The sequence below is a fragment of the Chiroxiphia lanceolata genome, chromosome 2 (genome assembly GCF_009829145.1).
Source record: "Chiroxiphia lanceolata isolate bChiLan1 chromosome 2, bChiLan1.pri, whole genome shotgun sequence".
NCBI classification, from domain to species: domain Eukaryota; kingdom Metazoa; phylum Chordata; class Aves; order Passeriformes; family Pipridae; genus Chiroxiphia; species Chiroxiphia lanceolata.
Genome location: NC_045638.1, coordinates 42,330,308 through 42,351,372, shown reverse-complemented (window position 1 = coordinate 42,351,372; position 21,065 = coordinate 42,330,308). Strand labels below are relative to the sequence as shown.

Here is a 21,065-nt window from a genome sequence, read left to right as displayed (position 1 = left end):
CCACACCTACCAGCGAAGTCCACCTCAACAGAACCTTGTACTCCCACAGAGTTTAAGGCAGGAGGAGGAACAATAGTTGATTATAACACTGAGAAAATCAGCTGGTATTTTCAGAGGAGCCTAAGAAAATTAAGTACTAAAATCCCTGTCATCCTAAATAGCACCTGACTTCCTTAAGTCCCTTCTGACTTGGTTGTAGGATGACCAAGTTTGTACCAACTAAAGAAAGCATTTCTGCAATCATTTGCATTTGGTTAGCTCTTTGAGGTTCCTGTCAGGACTGTCACTGATTCAACTAACAGATAAATAAATGAAGCATATATATCTAAAGAAAGTAGATGTTTAAACCTTCTTTGAAAGTTTTAAAGCACTGTAATGGCCTTCACACAAGTCATCCTTTACCTGAGGAGATTGTAACTTAGGTGGAAAACACCTGCCAGAATCCATAACTTGGGTTAAGAAAAAGAAAGCACGATGCAGAACTGAGGCTAAGGAGGCTAACTAACTAAAAACATTCAAGATCACAAAACCCCCCCCACCATCTTCACCAAACAAGTACATTCAGTTTTTTACTACCTCAATCAACCTACAAACATTAATTACTACTTTATTTTACAAAAATATTTAGTGCCATATTTGGTAGAAATGACAAGTGACATAGTGAACACAGCATTGCTTCCTATTTTATTTATTAGGAGAGCAGGTATAGAACCTCATGGTCAGTCAGAATCCACTACAGAAGATAAGGCCCAGGCTTAGACTACAGACTGTAAAGTTTATTTTCTACTTTAATGAGTTTTGAACTGGTCTGTAAATATAAAATTAAAGATATCTTGATAGTCGAACATTTGGTTTCTTTTTACATCTACCCACAGAGTTCTGTTCAACAGCCGTAGTCAAACTTAGCTGTAAATATGTTTTCATATAAGAGACTTATTTTTAATTTATAAACCTTGTGGATACAGCAGTAATTTCCACAAAGAGACAAGTCAACTGCACTAATATAAAATGTCTGACATGCTGTTAAAATTTGTAAGAAGAAAAAAAATTGCTGTCTCCTTCAGGTGAAGACTGCCCCTCCGGCCTCCAGTCTCAAGATAGTTGTGCCATATTTTGGTCCACTTCAAACCAAAGAAAGAAAAGATGGCAGGAAACCTTAAACACGGTGAGAGTTGTTGCTTCAGGAGGTATTGAAAAGCAACAGTTCTGTAAAATCTAACCAGGTTTTCAAAAGAATACACAAGGTCTAGGATGTGCTTCTGTGCTTGCCACATACCTTTTATTTTTGCTTCAACAAATACATGTACAGTGACTATCCACCATCTTGAAGAAAACTGACTCCTTCGACTCAATGGAAGATGTAAAAAATTCAAGTCTTTCAGTTCTAGGAATTAATTTTCATCCAGTATAGCTGTCTAGACTAATAATGCTCATTACGGCTGTAGTGCAGTGTATAAATCTTATTAGGCACTCTAAAAAGAATATTATCGATTTTTAGCATTGCTTAAAAATCTGTACTCAGTGTAATTATGAAGTTCTTGAAACTAGAAGATTGTATTATTTATTTATCGGTATTTAAATGGTCTTATAACTGTAGTTTTTGGGTGTCCAATCACATTGTGTTTATTTGTGCTGAAATTATACACTCACTTGCCAATACAGTAAAAGGGTGGAATGCTGCACAATGATCCTAGCAATAACTCTGAAAAACGACCACTTCTTCAGTGCAAATCCGCTCAAGAAAAGCCTCTACACAAAAAGTAAGATGAACCAGTTACTGCATTGTTTATTAAGTTTCACTTGATTCCTCCTGACAACCATTTAAACAATGAATGTTGGGAAATGTCTCTCAAAGAATCAACAATAGTGGCTGGGATCAGAGCTTTCATATTCAGCTAATACTGTTTTTAGAAAGGAGAAAATATTTCTTCCTGAAGGGATTATAAGAAGCCTTATAAAAGACACCTGCAAACAAAACAAGTGACAAAAGATCTCTATCATAATTGGTAACAGTTATCCTTTGTAAAAACCTGTGCTTCGTCAGAAATAAATACACCTTTGCTATTGAATTTCAAAAGGCATTCACTAACCAACAAGCCTGCTGGTCAAGAACAGAAAGTTTTAGAAAACCTGTGAAGACGGAAGTCCTTTTTTCTTATGTATAGCAATGCATTATTAATCAACAGTAAGACTGCAAGTTTTCTTTTCTGATACCAAATAGAACAAGCAAGCTCTAAAACATAGTATCTTTTTAATAGTGTACTGGACTTCTAAAATCTCCTTTACCTTTTGGAAAAGAAAAACTTTTCACTTAAAAACAAACTTCAGAATTTGACAAATAATTCAATAGCCAATTTAAAAGAAATGCATATATTAATTAACATGAAGGAATATGTTTACAAAATGCAGTTTAAAGTAGGAGTTTGAAAGAAGAAAACAATCACATCTACAGAAACAGCCTTCACTCTTTCATTCCAAACCAGTTACGTTCTGGAAAGCACACCCTGCCTGAAGTATCTCACACTGGTAAAATAACTAGGTTTTCCAATCTGCTAGTAGGAGATTCAGTCCTTTGTATGTGACATGCATACAGGTTAGATACTTTCTGAGCTTTCTTTTGAAGCAAATCAGTTTGTTCTGTCAAAAATAAGACAGTACAGTTCTCAAGACAGTTTGCTTCAGGGTCCCAAAGGAAGTATGGACAAGATCACACCAATTTTGGCTCCCTCTGCTTTCGCAGACTTCTGTAACATTTTCCCAGGAAATTTTGCATCCTCAGACAACCCTGCATGCCTTTAAACCACATGCCGGGGCATGCAAAACACCCACTCAGTTTCTTGCTATAAAAACACCATGCAAGTGGTCTTGCAACACAATTCTCACATTGTTGTAAGTGCACGGAACTAAGGAAAACAGTTAATCATTTTATCTCCAGATCACAGGACCCAGGGAACGCTCTGGTCATGAGTCGAACATAGTACAAACATACACAGTGCAGTCTGCCTCAAAGGGGACAAACCTATGCACATACAAACCCCTCTAGTCCAATGGGCAAGGACATTATGCAGAAGAAATGGGTGTGACTTTGTGGATGTTAACCCTATTCTAAGTTGTGGATGGAAACCCTATCCTAAGAGAAGAGGATAAGGATCACAGGATAACTTGAGCTTCCAGTCAAAAAGAAAGGTACATATGTATAGTCTCAAGAGAGTTGAAATAAAGTAAGATATTCTGCCTAATAAAACAGACTGAAGAAAATCTGCAATCTGTACAAGTAGTAAAAAATTAGTAGTTTCTATAGAAAGATGTTTATACTGCACTTTCAGGAAGAATTTGGCAAGGTCTTAAATGCCTATGAATTAAAAATTTTAATATTCACTATAAGCAACTCCCTAACTCACAAAAAACCACAATTGCTTTAATTGATAGGTAAAATACAACACGTTCCCCTCTTCCCCAAAGTGACATGTGGTAGTGCAATGCTTTGAAAATTTCAACAACTTTATTAAACTATGAAAAGAGACTTTATCTTAAGAAGTGTTTTTACGGGAATAATATACTGGAATAATTTTTTTCCCCTATTTTCAAGAGGTCAGCAAGGACAACATGATTAAACTGCTCAACCTGAAATGTCTTTTGTTTATTTTTTAAACAAGTCAAAACAAGGTTTAGATCCTGAATAAGCTATCTCTGAGAGATGAAGCACCATTAGCAATAGCACCTTAAGAAACATTTTTGACTTGAGAGCATGACAGTGATCAACTAAGTGGATCCAAATAACCCATTGTCTTTTTTTTTATCTAGTCTCCACGATTCTGTGTATTCTGTGACATATGTTATTTTCAAACTACGATCATTTTTTGCAGATTTATCCTTCTGTGATTTTTTACAAGGAGGATTAATAGCAACTGCAACAGAAACATTACCTTGATATCATATATAATCCTTTATAATTTCATCATCATCAAAATCTCAACGCTTTGTCCATCGTTCTTTTCTACAGCAACTTATTTCACTTGTTCCTATTAAGGCTATTATAGTCACCCTATTACTACTAATCTTTTCTTTGTAAATAGCCACACCTATTTTAATCCAAAATGGTGTGGTAAGCATTTGATTCTTTGTGGAAGTAGACATGTAATTAGGTTAATCTGTGCTATCTTTTTAAGTGAGTTGATTGTTTCTTTACTATGGACATATTTCTTGTAACAGCCATAAGCCTGCCAGAATGCTTGGAGGCAAATCAGAAGCAATTTACCAAGCATGTAGCTACTATGAACTGAAATCTTGACATAATAGCAACCTGCATATAGCCACCCCTACCTGTCAGTTATTACTCATGTTAGCTTTTTACTGACATGTTAAATTTCAACCACACCTTTCTTTCACAAACAAGTACTTTCATTCAGCTCAGCTACATCTGTGACAAATAGCTGATATTCAGCAAAGCGTACAGGAATCTAAATTCAGAATGCAGTGCCAAAGTCTTTTGACATTAGCAACTGAATTACCTGCACGAAGTCCAAAAACGTCAAGGGAAGCAAGTCATCCAGGTGACCAATATCTTTGGAGAAACGATTTAAGATTCTTCCTACAGAAACAGGGTTGGAGAAGAAAAAAAAAGGGAAGTAAATATAATACTTGAAAAGATCGAAACATCTTAAACATACAGTGTTTTACCATTTCAGGAACAGTTAAAAGAAAACAGCTGGAATCTAAAGATAAGAAGACAATTTTTGAAATCACCATGAAGGGAATCTCTTAAAACCACTACAATATATTTTGAAGAAGAATACCTTTTTACAAATGCCTTTTACCCAAATATAAAACCTTTACTTAAATAGCTAGAAAAAAATTAAAATGGGCTTTGAAGATAAGATGTCACCACAATTTAACAGGTGAAACACATACTTTTTTTATGCTCAACATGTGCAGGTAAAGGTTACAGTTCAGACAACAATGCAAGTTTCATCAAGTAACATCAGCCAGAATCTGCTCCTGTCCTTGACTGAAACTCGCTAATGCATGCACGTCTTAGACAGATCATACTTGATCTAACTGATCTTTTTCAGCATTTCTTTCTCACCCCTCAACCATTATATGTGGATTCCAATTGTAGTTTTTTCTAAAATAAAATTTGAGATAGATTTGCATTCATGTAGCCTTACATTTATACTTATTCAAAACCTTGACAATACTGATCTTTATTAAAGCTAATAAAACGATTTTTAATCTGCTGTCAGTGAAGCATTTACATTTCTCTATTTTCCCAAGTTCTACTTGAGTGAAAAAAATCAGTTATATCAAGACTTCTTTAATAATTAAAGTCACAACGCTGCCAGCCATAAGTGGATTAGTATCTTTCTCTATTAATCAATATCTCTACTCACCAAGAAAGAAACTAAGGCAAGGATGGGAATCTGGCCTTTTCTAAGGTGTGTAATGCCCATACATGTATTCACACTGCTTTTTTTATCTGCATATATCTTGATTCAATTATTACTTCTAACTGGTACAAACACATTCACTGCACTGGCAACAAAAGACTTTTTTTTTTCTCCTTTTCAAAGGAGCTCATTAAACTGAAAGCAGCTAAGTTTAAAGTTTCCATGGAGTGCAGGGGAGACATAATTTAGAGATAAGAGATACTGAAATCAATTCTGTAGCAACCATTATGCTAGTTTTCTGCTCACAGCTCTCTTGGAATTACAAATTTTGATGCGCAGTATTAATTTCTTTTTTAAGGGAATTTCTGTTCTACACCAAACAATACACAAAAAATCCTCTCCTCGGGTCTGGGACATGACTCCAAAGAGATACCGGTGGCAAACAGTTTGTTCTGCAGTACCTTACTACTACGAAAGGCAGTTACTTAAGGTAGACAGCAGCAGAATTCATCCTATTTTAGGCTTTGTACGTAGAGAGGAAGGGAATACAGCAACACAAGACTTAGACAAATCTCTTTCATCTGTTTCTACAGGGAATGGCATGTGGGCATGTTCCCTTTCACGTATTTCATATTGGGGTAGATATATCAGAAGGAAGTCCATGGCAATTTTTGTTTTTTAGTTTCTTTTTCCCATGATTCCCCTACATAGAGACTGGCCATAGAAGACTGATCTAGCACATGCTGCATACATGCTCTAAGACTTCTTAATATCCCTAAATATCACATTCCAGGTTATTTTCAAATGAACCAATACTTCACTGACAAAAAGAAAGCCATTCAAAGAGGTTAAATGCTTCCTTCTGACAGGGTTTTCCTTAGTGGGCTGTCCAGGAGGGGCAGATAAGGGAAACTAGACTGCATAACGGATTGGGCTCAGGGTATTAGAAATCTATTCACAGCTTTGTCACTTGTCTTCTGAGTGACTTCACCTTATTTTACAGAGCAAGGAGCACAGCAAGGAGAGGTGACAGTGCTAAGCCCCTCCATGAAAAGCTGTGAGTCCCACCAATGACAAGTCGTATGCAAGGGTAAAGGATTATTCCCACAGCAAGCAAACCCTACCTTAACTCAGCATGGGAATCACCCTTTGCCTCTTAACCCCAAGTTTTATTTGTAGTGGTTTCAGACTTCTATAAGAAGGTATTGCAGGAAGGTCATCCCATGTGACACTGCCAGGAGGTAGCAAGGTCACTCAGGCTGGCTACTTTCCACGACCATAGCATAGGTGACACCAATGCTGGCACCTCGAGGAATCAAGCAATGCCTTCACCATCTCCCTCCTCCTCCAAGTGGAAAAGTGCATCCAAACTTGTTCCTGTAAAAGCACCGTGCTTACTTTCATTTTGTACAATATGGACAAGGCCTTACGGGCTTGGTGTCAAAAGAGATTTAACTTGTTGGTCATTTCAGTTTCAGCAGTATCTTTGAGTTCAGCAGTCATTTCCCTCCCCTGAGAATTCCAGTGAAGATTTAGCTGTTTAGGTTGCTCATAGAGAAATTTGCAGATTTTGAGTATGGGGTTTGGTTCTGGATTTTTTCAGCAATTGATAGAACAGAATGTAAGAAGAGACGTACACCGATCATCTAGTCCAACTGCCGGACCACTTCAGGGTTGACCAAAAGTGACAGCATGTTATTAAGGGCATGTCCAATCCTTCATTGCAACAGGGAGAGCTCTAGGCTGCAAGCATGATACATATATGTCCTGATGCTATCTAACCCCAAAAGCTGGCATAGATTATAAATAAGAGCTGCAGAATACTTGCCTTCAGACTGCACACTACGAGTGACTGTGGCAATGTTCTCCTCCACAGCAGTATCTTTTCCAGTGAAGTTCTTTAGGAACGTGGCCATGAAAGAAAACTTAGCCCACCTGAGTGGTCCTTGGTAATCCTTGGGTATACTACTTCTTCCATGTATCCACTAACCACCAACTGCTCCAGTTCCCACTGGTAATCACACTGCCAATTAATTACCAAAACTATATTTTTTTGCAATGGTCCTATGGAATTGTTAAGTATAACAGTGTTTCTAGCATCTCTGTTTTGACAGAGCTATGAGCTGCCACTAGGAAAGTGGAAATTAATCTCATGTTATCAATAAAACATGAAAACATCTTTTAATCTGCCTAATCCTCTTCAAAACGTAAATACAGTAATTCTACAAAATGACGTTGACTAAAATTTGAGTGAACAATAGAAATGATATATGAAAAAGGCAAACCTTGAAAACTGTCCACCTGATACAACTAAAGCAATTTAAATGGTGGCAACAATAATCATCTCCTTCCCAAAAAAACATACAAGTGAATCTCTGGTAGCAGAACATAATTTTTAAAAAATTTTCTACATACTGAAAAACTAATCTATTTAGTGTTTGCACACAGAAATTCTGGAACACGACACCTTAAGACATTAAGGCTAGGAAAATACTTTGCTTCTTGCTAACAGGTCCACATCTCCCTCCTGTAATGTTTATCCAGTGATCATCAATGCTTTTCTACAGCTAAAATCAAGATACAAAGCCACAACCCTTAGCTTACTTTTGTCATTGCTGTTTTTCAATTCTATTACCTCAGTGACCGTACAAGAGAAAACAGAAGTCTGGAGTTATATTTCAGATCCTGTTCACATGGATATAACCGAAAGGGCATTTTTACTTAGCATGTTGTACATAGAAGGAAGCCATGGTAACCCACTAAAGCAAGCAAGTTCCGTCACCATAAAGCAGAGACAGAAATGCATCTCCAAGAAAATGTGCTATGCTTTGGAAATATCCACAAAATGCCCCATAGCCATTACGGTATTGCATCCAGAGCAGTTGTTACTTTATAAGGATGTCTACAGGTACACGAGGTTTATTTCGCAAGGTATGGAGAAACAACTGTTTCCACTTACTGGAAGCACAGTAAATTAGTGGCTTGCTCATGCATTATTAAGCATGCAAGAGAAAACATTCCAGACACAAAAGTCAGGACTCAAAATGCTTAGAGTTATGACTACAGTTTCTACCAGCATTTGCAAACCTAACTTTCGAGGATGGTTCTTCATACTACAGAAACTGTTGCATGTGCTATCCCAGAAGGGCAGAAGCTGCACAATTTACCTGCCCCCTCACCCCAAAAATTATTTTTCTCTCCAAAACATTAAATACCCTTCTCTCCTAAACTTACAGACTATCAGCATCATCTTCTCACAATACTTCACATTTCCAAAAACCTCAAATTCCTCAAGTAAGCATCTCTGAAACAGATACCTGCCAGGAAACAGTAATTCTTAGATCTAGTCCAGTCTTTCAAATTCGCAAAAATTTTTATGCTCACTTAAGACCTACATCCTTTACTTATCCCAGTTTCAAAAATTAAAAAGAAAATACTAAATCTATTTCATGAAACCACTAACAAAAAAAAGTCTTCTACAAAATCAAGAACAAAGTATGTCAATATCAGCAAACTGGTGAACAGTATCTGCTATTTTAATCACAGACTTCCACTTGGTGTGCAGTGTCAGTAGCAAGCTGAAAAAGGGGACGTGCTCTCTTCAGCAGTCCTATGTTTGTTTTTACATCAAATAACTTAATCAGAACACAAACTGTAGTTAGATTTCTTCCGAAGTAATTAAATAACTATTTAATGCCAATTAATCACAGCTAAATAAGGGTCTGTCACCGAAGTGCTATGTACACATTTCAGACTATTTAATGGTCAAATACTTGGCAGTATCAAAGTTAAACAATGATTCATTAAACCTCCTCCCCTACACAATAGTTAGGCTAAACTTGAAGTGAAAGAATCAAACCTCTTTTGTTCACCATGAAAAAGACATCAAACCTCAGTATGTGATATTCTTTTCTTTCTCACTCTGTAAACTGCTTTAATTGCACAAATCGGAATGTGTTCAGGTGCTACATACCCACTTTGCTTCTGCAGGTGCCTACTGATACTTTGGAATAGATGTTCAAACCTATCATCCAAATAATGAAAACACTTGACAGTGTGCCACACCTACTTAAAATGTTTATACATACTTTATCATGAAAGAAATATAATCCAAACTGAATCAACACTAAAGATGTAAACACCAGAAAAGGATTTCTTTTTTTTAAACACGAAAGTAGGATCCTCCATTGGAACAGTCAAATGCCACCCATATCATTCAGTGTTGTGCAACCTAAATTCCAAGGACCCTAAGAGCAGCAGTACATTATTTCTAAATGTTTTTGGCATTTCTAGTATACTTTGTTGGCCAGGCCATTCATTGAAATACTTCTGTGTAACACAATAGAGTAGGTAGACTGAACTTCTATACCTTGCAAAGTGTTTACAAAACCTTTATACCCACTTGCTTCATCACACATCGTAGAAATACTTTGTCGCTACTTCTCTAGTTCACTGATTTGCCTCTGGAAAAGAAAAAGGGTTTAAGAGAAGGACCTTCTACAGATAGAAAGATTTTGCCACTTGTGTCTGCATGTGTGTGCACGGGTGCACACTCCTGGATTTTTTTTCCCCTCCGAGATTAGGCTAGTCCTCAATGTTGGGAATTTTAATTGCATCACACTTTTTAGTTCAATATGCAAATGGCATTAATAAATACTGCTTTGCATAGTAACTTAAACTCCTCCACAGCAACTGGCCTAAATAACAATTTCCACGTACTGCATTTACCAGTGGGGGAAAAAAAAAATCAAAATCTCTTTATCTGCTCTGCAACAGTGAAGTTGGAACACTTCCCCACTGCCCCGCCTCCATAAAGAAAAGGTAACAAATTAAACATTATTATCTCCCTTTCCTCACTGCAAACTGGCAGAAACCTGTCTGAAGGCAACCTTTAGTGCTAGGAATGGATTCAAGAAGGTAATCATGTATGATACCCTGAGATCACCTCAGTTGCTTAGAGCATCACGCTAAGAACACCAAGATCATGGGTTCAATCCATGCATGGGCCATTCACATAAGAGTTGGACTCAATGATCCTCGTGGATCCCTTCCAACTTAGAATATTCTGTGATTCTCCACATAACTAAACATAAGCAATCTTGACTGGGATGACACAGATGCTTGAGGGCAGTCATGCCACAGAGAAGCCTGTCCAGGCTAGGACAGCTTTAATATAGATGAATCCATGTTAGACAGCCCAAAGTGCAGACTTCACAGCCACTGACTTCGCTCAGCGAGGAGAAGTCCCTCATGCATCCCACCTTCTGGACACCACGCATGGTGGCACCGCCTGAGCGAGGGGGGTATAGCACTGCTGTGAGGGTGGCTGGTCACCACAGCGGGGTGTCATCACTGTGCTCGGACCCTGCAAGACTACGGAGCAGCTTGTCCTAGCTTACCCTGAAGAGAGAAACCAGGCACTCCACAGGCCGAACTGCAGCTTGCAAAACCAAAATCATTTTAAATGAACGCATGGTAGCAAAATAATGCTCTCCAGTGTATGTGTGGTAATAAAAGCCTACTCAAAAGGTAGGAAAAGAAATAGCTGCACAGAACTGGGCACCTTTAAACGCCCATCAATTTAACTATATTGAACATGCTTCCCATTCTTTCAGTGGTACAAACTGGCAGCTCCCCACATATCTTGCTGGTAAGCTACAGCATTCAGCAACTGATAAGCCTTTACCTATGCTCAGTTCACGTACATATACCAAAAAAAGAAAAAAAATGTACTGCAACTACAAGCAGCTTGCTGTTTCATCAAAGCAATGACAAAGTGGATTGTCCATATCAAACGTTGGCAGCAAGCAGACATTACATCAACCTTGTAAAATACAACTATGAAATCAACAAAATAATTAAAGATGGATTACCAACTTTGAAAGGAATTGTAAGTTTGTGAAATATTTCTTTAGAAAGAAATCTGGAAATGCATCTCCTGCATAGTTGTCAATTACTGATTTACTCTGGCTTTTCTTCCACATTTCTACAAAGAAACGTCAAAAGGTCTGTTATCTTTTTTTAATATATGTTTAGCACCACATGTCCACACAAATTGCCATATACAGCATTGCTGTCTTCCCCACAGGCATCCTATAAATATAAATAAGAAATTCTACCCCATTTTTTTTCTTTAGCAGCCTGAAACTGATAGGAATATTATCACTTTCTTAGACATTTGCAAAGAGGCACAGTGGTGCTGGGCCAAAATATGCTGAAATCATAATATCCATTTATCTAAACTGCCAGCATGTAATGAATGCAGGTGGGATGCTTTCTATCCAAAATAATTTACTCCTTGAAAAGGACTTTTTACACAAATGCTGTCAAACAAGAAAACAGTTAGGAAATGAGAAGAAAACATGAACACTGTGTTTAATCTTATTTTTAAGTGCAGGATTTAAAGAAATGAGGATAACTATGATAAAGACAAGAATGGAAAACAGGCTTCTTCAGAAATGAATTTCTATTTTTACTGCTGATGGAGACATCCACATTACCTAGTATGAATACATTGATCCTAACTGTACAGCTGTTTCTTGAGCCTTCTAGTCCATACATATACTATTTTAACAGTCTACTGATTAGAATTACCCTGCTGAGGAAAATCAAAATAGATGTCAATGCTCCATACAATTTGACTTATCCCTTTGCTAATTTATGTGGTACAGTTGGTTTGTTTATTTTCCTGAGTGTGCTCAGAAGAGCATGCGTATTAACATCAGTAATCACCAGCCAAAGTCTCCTCACTTAAGATACAATGCAGAAATTATGTATAAAGTCTCCATTAAAAACAGAAGCACACAAAGGAAAAACATCTTGATTATGCAGGGGGATAGGGAGAGTATAACTTTCCTTCTTTCTGAAGTTGCTTTCATGACAAATCTCAAAATACCTTCTGCATTGTAACTGCCTTTCATACTGTATTTCATTACCAATTAACCAAGCTGGTTACAATTCCAGCTGTAACAGAATTTGCCAAACAGAATTTAACTTTGGTGCTGTTATTACTACTCATTACTTGCTAACAAAATGATCACTTTTAAGAAAAGCATGCTAGAGCTGAGAGAATATATTCATTGCCAACTTCCAAATTATTGATCCCTGCAATGATACCCCTATCCCAATAATTAATATTAACTGATTTTTTCTGTTGCAACTTACTGTGAAAGGAAGTTCTGAAATCATTCAAAAGTACAAACTTCTGGCAATATATAAAAGTTTTATCCTATAACCTGAGTACAAAGCTACATATCTCCTTCATAATATTAAACTTTTTATATATAATTCTGTGATGATTATAGCCTTAGAAAGGTTCTAACAATTCTAAAAGTTAAGCTCTGGATATCCTCTCTGTTTCTTTTTAAACTCATTCTTATTCACTGAAGCTATTTTAAGTTATCCTGAGTTTAAGGAATAAATTTTATATTTAAATATAATGAAACAGAAAAACCCAAACAACTTAAAACAAAGCCACCAAATCTAATGTACTGCCAAAATACAGCAGAACTTAATTTCTGCTGTATACTACAATATAAGCAACATGACATTTTTAAGAGACACAGTCCAACTGAACAAAAACAACAAAAAAAGTATTTCTACAGAGGAGTGGGGTAGAGGAAGAGTTACAACTGGCCTCCTTCCCCTTCCTAAAGGGAAAAAGAAAATTAAAAATCATAGCCACTTGCAAGTTCTTATCAATTGACCTTTAAAAAGATGTCAAATCATATACTATTGACAGAATTTTCTGTTAATTTACACCACCTTTTTTTTTCTATTCCAGATGTAAGTAAAGTTACCTACTTCAGCTTCTCAACACAATACAAAGCATCATTATAATAGAAAGCTGAAACATTATGTAAACAATGTAGTCCTGTACTGACTTTTTACTAGCAAGATTATGAATTTAATTCTTCGCTAAAATATTTAGCCACAAATGCAGCCACTTCTGAAAGAGCATTTGTGCAGTCTAGTTTTCCTTTCTGCTACAAATCCAATTTGGGTTGAAAATATGTCCCAAGTGCTGTTTTGCTGGAGGAGGGGCTTACAAGGAATTAAACTGAATACTACAAACCAGGATGAACTGAAATATTTGAAGAGTATTTTGTTACTGGAACTTTTTACACGAGAGGAGAAAAAACAGCTTTTAGAGCTATTTTCATATTTGGGGGCTATATATAAATATACATCAATGCAGGAATTAAAATAAACATTGAAATATATGTCACCTTTCTGGTAAGCTTTTTCCAACAACAAAAAGAAGTTTTCCTTTGCTATTCATACCATCGAGATTAGATTCATAATAGGCTTCAAATACTGCATTTCAGAAAATATCGTGGGGATCTCACATAGCTCCTGCAAATCTGCTCATATCTGTCATTTTTCTTACCATCTCCTGAAGATAATTCTAATAAAAAGAATCTTAATTTGCTTCTTTTCAATGTTTTTCTCTCCCCCACTTTTTAACTGGTGCTGAAGTCAGAAGGGCTCAATCATCACTCCAGTCCAAATAAGACATAACTGAATATTAAGCATTTGACTCCTGAAATATAAGTTGAAACTGCTATCTGGCAATGCAGTTATCATTCCAAAACCAAATATTATCCTGTATTTTAACAATCATACATACATATACAGATCCCCTTCTGCATACAGAAGATAATGATTCTGATGTAGCCCATCCATCTTCTTCCTTTTTTGGAACCATGAAAGGGAATTCTTTAGAGACTGTTGCTGTGAAAGCCAAGCCAGGACTTCTGGCCTCTACCTAGCCCATCCATTCTGAGGATAAAGCCTCTGGACACACCAAACAGCAAAGGCATTTCACATCTTCATATGACTTTGTAAATCCTTGTCTTCTGCTTGGCATGTTCATTTGGTTTGATCATTCTTTTTTTTTTTTTTAGCTTCGCTTTCTTTTTCTTTCTCTCCTCTTCTGGAAAATGTGAATTGTTTGAAAAGGAGAGTCTCTCTCTAAACTCCATTCATTATTTACCCATGTAATGATTCCTGAAATACCTTTTCCTTTTTAACCACTCCTACTATAAAAAAGCTACCGCAACATGGGTTTGGCTATCCAGAATTCACAATGGATAATTTTCAATAGATTTTTTCCTGTCTCACATGAAATGTCATTACTACAGAACTCAAAAGAAATTCTGGTATTGCTATCAGAAAATTAGAACTGTGTCCCATTTAGTCTGCTGTGCATATAATCAAAGCATTTGCTTGGAAAATTTGCTGTGTGTTAAAGACACCCCACACCCCCATCCCCCATGAACATAAAAATTTTGCTTCAGTGTAGGACATTTTAAACCACATGTTAGAGAAAAGTCACATAAAATTTGGAACCAACTATGTTCACAACTTAGGTACCATTCACAAAACCATAAAAGAAAAGGATATTGGGAAACCTGGCATCTTGTTTATAAAGGTACAGCCAAGCCCAGGGGTCTGGGCACTTATATGAGAGCCAAAGGCTGGGCAGAGATGCAAGGGAATGTGTTATTTTTACCAGTCATGGAGAATGCATGAAGGCGGGTAGCTCACCTATCCAGTGAATGTGTCAGTTGTCCTACTAGAGGCACTTCTGCTGTAGGCCTCCTTCAGTGCCTGCTCTTGAAGCTGCTCATGCTTTGGATTTGTCAGTAAATGTGTATGGCATAGGAAAAAGGCAAATGAGCGTGTGCCTGAAGGCTAAAGCAATCAGCATGGGAGGGACTACAGCTGGAATCAAATCCTTCTTTTTTGAGGGGGGGCTAATTTAGGGCATGCAGTGGATCCTTTCCAGTGGAGTAAGATGTAGAGTGTAAGGAGGGATGACTTCACCTCCTCTTCTGTTTTCAGACTGGCACAGAATTCCAGTTGCAAATCTCGCCTGAGAAACAATCAAAAATCCTTTGTCTCAGAAAAGCTGAAGGCAACCACATGCCAAGTGTTTTATTCTGGCAAAAAGTGTTGTCCAAAAGAATATAGAGATAGTCTGACAATGCATTTCTTTGTGCCATCAGCTTCTGGGGGGAAAAGATATCACTATAAACCTAAACTATAATTAACAACACTGAAAAAAACCCCCAAATATGACCCCTTCTCTACTGTATATTCTATTCATTGCATTAAAAGAATCACGTTTTAATAATTAAATTATTAAATGCTAAGCATTTTGTAAAGTTATATTGCACTGCCTATGACTCTACTGTACTCCTCTGCTGGGCAACTATTAGAAGGTTTCATCTCAGAAACAATTAAAAATATACTAGGAATAAGCAGCTGCAAATGACGAGTAAGTAGCTGCTGACCATACTAAAACATTAGTAGTGCATAAATCAAAACCAAAGAACCTTTAATGTTCATTTATAAATATACCTTAAATTCATCCCTCTAGATCTTCTGACAGCTGAATGCTAGTGGTTAAATTATTTTAAAAGCATATACTTACATATGTCACTTAAAATTAAAGAGAAAAGTAATCGTATAATTTTCTAATTTTTCATGGTTTTTAAATAATAAGAAAGAAACTTAGAATGATAAATAAGTTAACAGCAACATTTCTTCACTTCTCTTTAAACAGAGAAAAAAATTCAAACATCAAGGAGGAAAAAAATTACTTCATTGAACAGTCATTCAAGCAGAAGTGAATAAAATTCACAAACTCTTTTGTCTTTGTTAAGATCAAAGACAGACTTCACTGTGAAGCTCTGATTTACACTATGAACTCCTCAATAAATAAACAGACTAAAATAGAAGAGTGCCATTCGCAGCCAGGGACTCCTGAGAACACTGCCATTTGTTATTTGCATGACAGAAACACCCAAAAGAGGATTAATACATATGAAGTGGGAGGCAGAGCCTCACTAGGATGCATACTGGACCATCACGTAGCCCTGCCCTGAAGAGTCTGTTGTGTCAGTTAAGAGAAACCAACACAATTGACTATAAAAGGAACAACAAGCAAAGAGAAGATGCAACATTAAGCTGGAACAGAAAGTTGCAGGACAAGATGTGTGCCTTTCTGCCTTTTTTTTTTTAAGTACAAAAACACAAAGGGGTCATGGAATTAATGAGTTTCTCCACCCATATGTTTAACTACTGTCAGTGTATATACTGCGGTTACAATGATACTGATGTATCTTGAGGGATGATTCTAAGATGAAGAAGAGCCAGTTTGTGGATGAACTTTACTGCACAGAATGCAGGAAGTTACAAAGATGTAAGCATGAAAGATAAGGAAGCGAAATGATGAGGGAAGGAGTTAAAAACACTGGAATGTGCCAAAAGTTCCGGTTACCAGAAACAGTAAAAGCTTTGCATGGGAAGGGGGTTAATGCTCAAACCAAGTCACACGTCTCTCTACAGCTCCTATTAGACTCCCTCACAGTACATTGGGGCCATAAAAAGTCTTCTCTCCATCTGGCCCTGGGGAGTAGCTGCAAGTCAGAACTGTCAAGAGACTAGCTGGTAGTGACAGTCACAGAAGTTGCCGAATTTGGGATGTTTGGATACCGAGAGAGCTTTGTGTACATACTGACTTAAATTTTTGCCCTGTGCAGACTGGCTGCTTGCACATGTCCTCTCCTTCACCCTCAGCTTCATTCCCTGCATATCCACTCCCTGTTTCCTCTCCTCCCTCTTTTTTCAACATTGCTTCTTCCATTCCCCTTCACCACGGAATGGCACAAGCTCTAGGTGCAAATAGGTACACTTGAAAAAGAGGGGAGAACAACATCCCACGCATAACTAAGACATGAAGCCCAACACAGCAAAGCAGAGGCTAGGAAGTGTGGAAGAGCTGGGGACAAAGAAAGTGAGAATAGAAGGTGAACAGAAGAGGATTGCAACACTTAAACCAGGAGAGTGGTTGAACCGATGTTTTGGAAATGCAGCGTGACAAAAAGAGCCAGATAGGGTAACTACAACACCACCAAATGAGCTGTAAAGGCAACAGAAAAACATGAGAAATATTTACAGCAAGTGAGCAATCAAGTTCTGAAATAGTTCCCAAACTAAAACTGTGGAAGCCAAAAAGCCACTGTCACCTGAAGGAAGATGGTAAAGTGTATCCAGGATATACTGCATATAAACATAAGCACTGGACACATACAGACTATTCACAAGGTTATACTCTGACAGACGAGGAAACACTTACTACCTATTTAAAGAGATACCTTTAGAAAAGTATTCAGAGGATTTTAGTTACTTCTTGCTTTAAACTGCTCTTACAGGAGCATATTTCACTCTGCTAGCTACAGAACTGCAGGGGCAACAACTGGGTTATGTCTCATTAGCCTTTAGAGTATAACTCTGATTAGTTTGTTTAATTTCACTCACATAGGGTCTTAAGATTTCACAAGACCAATTAAGATTTCAGGCAAAAGAATTATCTGTAAAAGTTTTCTTTCTTCCTTCAAAATAAGCATGTCTGTCATTGAGTCCTAACAGTTCATTTATTTATGCATTCATTTGTTTTCCTGACACTCATTTTCACCACAATTTGGTTTTGTTCATTTTTTAAACCAACAGCTTCTCTGCTGAAACTACATCAGATATATTAGGATGAAAGATGTTCCAGGACTGCAATGACCTGGACACCTGAGGAGCCATGTAAAGACTATGACAAAAATACCTATCATTCAAGTATCTATATTCAATATATAAACCACTACTAAATCTTCTCAGGGACCTAAAGCACAAGTTACATTTTGTAATATACAAGTTTTGCAAATAATCACTGAACACAGTCTGACCCGAGACATTTTAGGAAAGGTTGTTTTAAAAAACCTACTTTGCCATTATTCTGCACGGAAAAAGACACTACCCAAATTTCTGCTAAAGCAGGATTAAAATGGAAAAATACACATATAATAATGAAAGTAAATGACAGAAAAAGATCTTGTGTTTTTGTTTCCCTCTTCACAAAACAGTACAGAACTTGATTCTGGATCAATTTGCAGATACATCACTAAAATATAGGAAACAAAAGTATACCTCCAAGCAAAAAAAAAAATGAGAGGCAAAACTGTGTCAAGAAACCAACCACTATAAATATTATAGTAACAACTTAGCATTGTAGTTATTTAATTACAATATCTGGAGTACAAATGTTGGTTCTGACAGTTTTAAAAATGTAGCGTAACTTTGAACGCATATGAAAAGCAGCCAATAAACTTTTCATCACAGTTGAATGGTACTTACAATGTCTCTTAGCTTTCTGAATGTCTATGTTGTCCTTCCCTAACTCTGAAGAAGTTCTTATATAGCAATTCACATTCCAAATATGAACATTCAATTCCTAAATTTCTTAGTGGTCAACTATACAGTGGTCATGCTTTCAGGAAGAGGTCAAGAACAAGCTTAAGTGTTTGGATCACAATAAAACCTTTTAGGGCTTTCTGCACAACTGAGATTGTGTGTGTTTGTTTCTTTTGGTTTTCTGAAGGAAGGTGACTGAAATACCTCTTGACAACAAGGTTTTGTAACCTTTCATAATCCAGTGTTTTTCTGGAAATCTATCACATCACAGTTGGTATACAAAATGCTGCTCTTATGAAACTAAAGTCTCTAGTACAGCATATGGTCTATTCTACCTTCCAGAAGGTACCTTACTTCAACAGGGTACCACACTCATACCTGCAGATGTCTGTCCACAACGGACCACTTAGCACAATTACAAACTAAATTAAGTCAAGACATCACTAATTACCTGAACTATAAATCCAAATAAGCACTGAAAAACAATCTGAGGTATGTTGTAAAACTCTCTCTCAAGTGTTAGAACTTGAATGGGTCATATTCTTTCCTTCTCGGTGCATTCTGACACCCAAAGGATCCTTATGTTCAGATCCTAGAAGAACTGAAAGGTTCTGACATCAGAGAATTTAAACTAGCTGTGAATCCCCTTGAGGAGGTATGACTCATCTTCAAGGTTTAAATTAGATTATCAACCAAGTGAAGCAGCACAGTAAATCTACAATAAAAGATAAATGCCTACAGGAAAATAATTTTTGCCCCTAGTGGCAGATGCTTGAACTTTAAAGGATCTGAGACTAAGCTCTTTGTCTAAGCCTTCCTGACAGAAAACAACTGAAATAATGTCTTCAGTTGGTCCAACTTTGCTCCATATGCCAGACAGAAACAGTATCTAAACCCTGCAAATGAAAGTATATTGTCACTTCTAAACCAATTGAGGATCAAACAATTTACAGAAACCAAGACTTATTTTGCTGACAATTAAGCTCTATCACCAAGACTTGAGATTCAATGAAATTTGACAATTGTGAAGAAAAAGGCTTTTGTCTGAGTAAGTCTGAAGCATTTGGAAGAATCAACAGAAAATCAGAAGACCGAATTAGATCTAAGAGTCTTCAAGGACAAAATTCACTAATTAAAATAATTGCCTTCCTTGCTCTGTTTCCTCTGAGTTGCTTTGGTATTATAGCAGAAAGGCATACAGCAAGAGGAAAATTTGGTCTAAGGACCAAATGCTACACCCACCACGCTTCCTCTTACACCAGCAGCATACTCTGTCTACCCTGCTGGTCAAGCTCCATTATGAAGAGCCACCATCCCCTTAAAAATGAGATGAAAGACAAGCTCAAATCCCTGCTTTACAACAAATCTTGAGAGGCGTGAAAGGTCTAAAGCCTTTATCTTCCATGCTGAAAGTCAAGTAATTCAGATGCAACCCAACGTTTACAATGTGCTGCAGGTCACTAGCTGGAATTGTACTTTTGCATCTCCTCCTCATAGAGTAAAAGAATGAATGTATTCTTCTCAAGACCCGCAGAATCACAGAAACATAGAATGGTTTGGGTTGAAAGGACCTTAAAGACCATCAAATTCCAAACCCCCTGCCATGAGCAGGGACATCTTCCACTAGACCAGGTTGCTCAGTGCCCCATCCAACCTGACCTTAAACATTTTCAGGGGTGAGGCAACCACAGCCTCTCTGGGCAACCTGTTCCAGTGCCTCACCACCCTCAAAGCAAAGGGGTTTTCTCCTAATATCTAATCTAAACCTACTGTCTTTCAGTTGTACTAACTTCTTCTTCTTCTGCCCATTTAATTGAAGATTTCTATTCAAAATACCTCCGTGACTATTTAAAAACTAATAAAAACCACGCAATAAGCATTTGACCATCTTGCATCTCATAAGAAGCACAAACAACAGAAGCAGAGTATGAAGGTATTAACAAATTAAGCAGTGCTCACAGCACTACATTTTAAGCTGGTAACATCATTTCACAAACTTGGCATTTTGCATGTCACTAAACATTCGTGTCTCTATTAATAGTATGTAACAATATTGCTTTATTGTGTGGCTAAGTTGGGACAACAATTAATTAAATCCTATTTTTCCACAGGAATGTTTCTATTTTCGAGCAAATAAACACTTCTGCAAAGCGTCAGATTGGACATTTGCACTCTCAAACACTCAGCAGGTGCACAAAATCATCTGTATAAGCCCTCATAATCTTTGAGAAACACTTATTTCTGAACAATCACTTCTAGACACTGTCCTTAAGCCTTCAGTAGTAGCTGAGCCACACTGGTTATTAAATTGAGGTGCAGCAGAGTTTATTTTTTCTTATCTGAATTAAAAAAAAAGTGTTTGGATTGTTTTTTCCATTTTTTTCTCTTGGGGATTCTTGAGGGTTTAAATGTAAGCAGCGTTTAGAGAAT

At 37.1% G+C, this 21,065-nt stretch overlaps 1 protein-coding gene across 8 annotated transcripts in view; it reads right to left on the bottom strand.

Moving 5' to 3' along the window:
* Positions 1–21,065, bottom strand: part of ABCC4 (ATP binding cassette subfamily C member 4) — a 148,361-nt gene that overhangs the window by 60,631 nt on the left and 66,665 nt on the right. For all 8 annotated transcript variants that reach the window (XM_032679063.1, XM_032679071.1, XM_032679069.1 and 5 more), the window contains one exon: positions 4,512–4,591. In XM_032679063.1, coding sequence (XP_032534954.1) covers positions 4,512–4,591 — 80 coding nt within the window. The remainder of the gene's footprint in view (positions 1–4,511; positions 4,592–21,065) is intronic.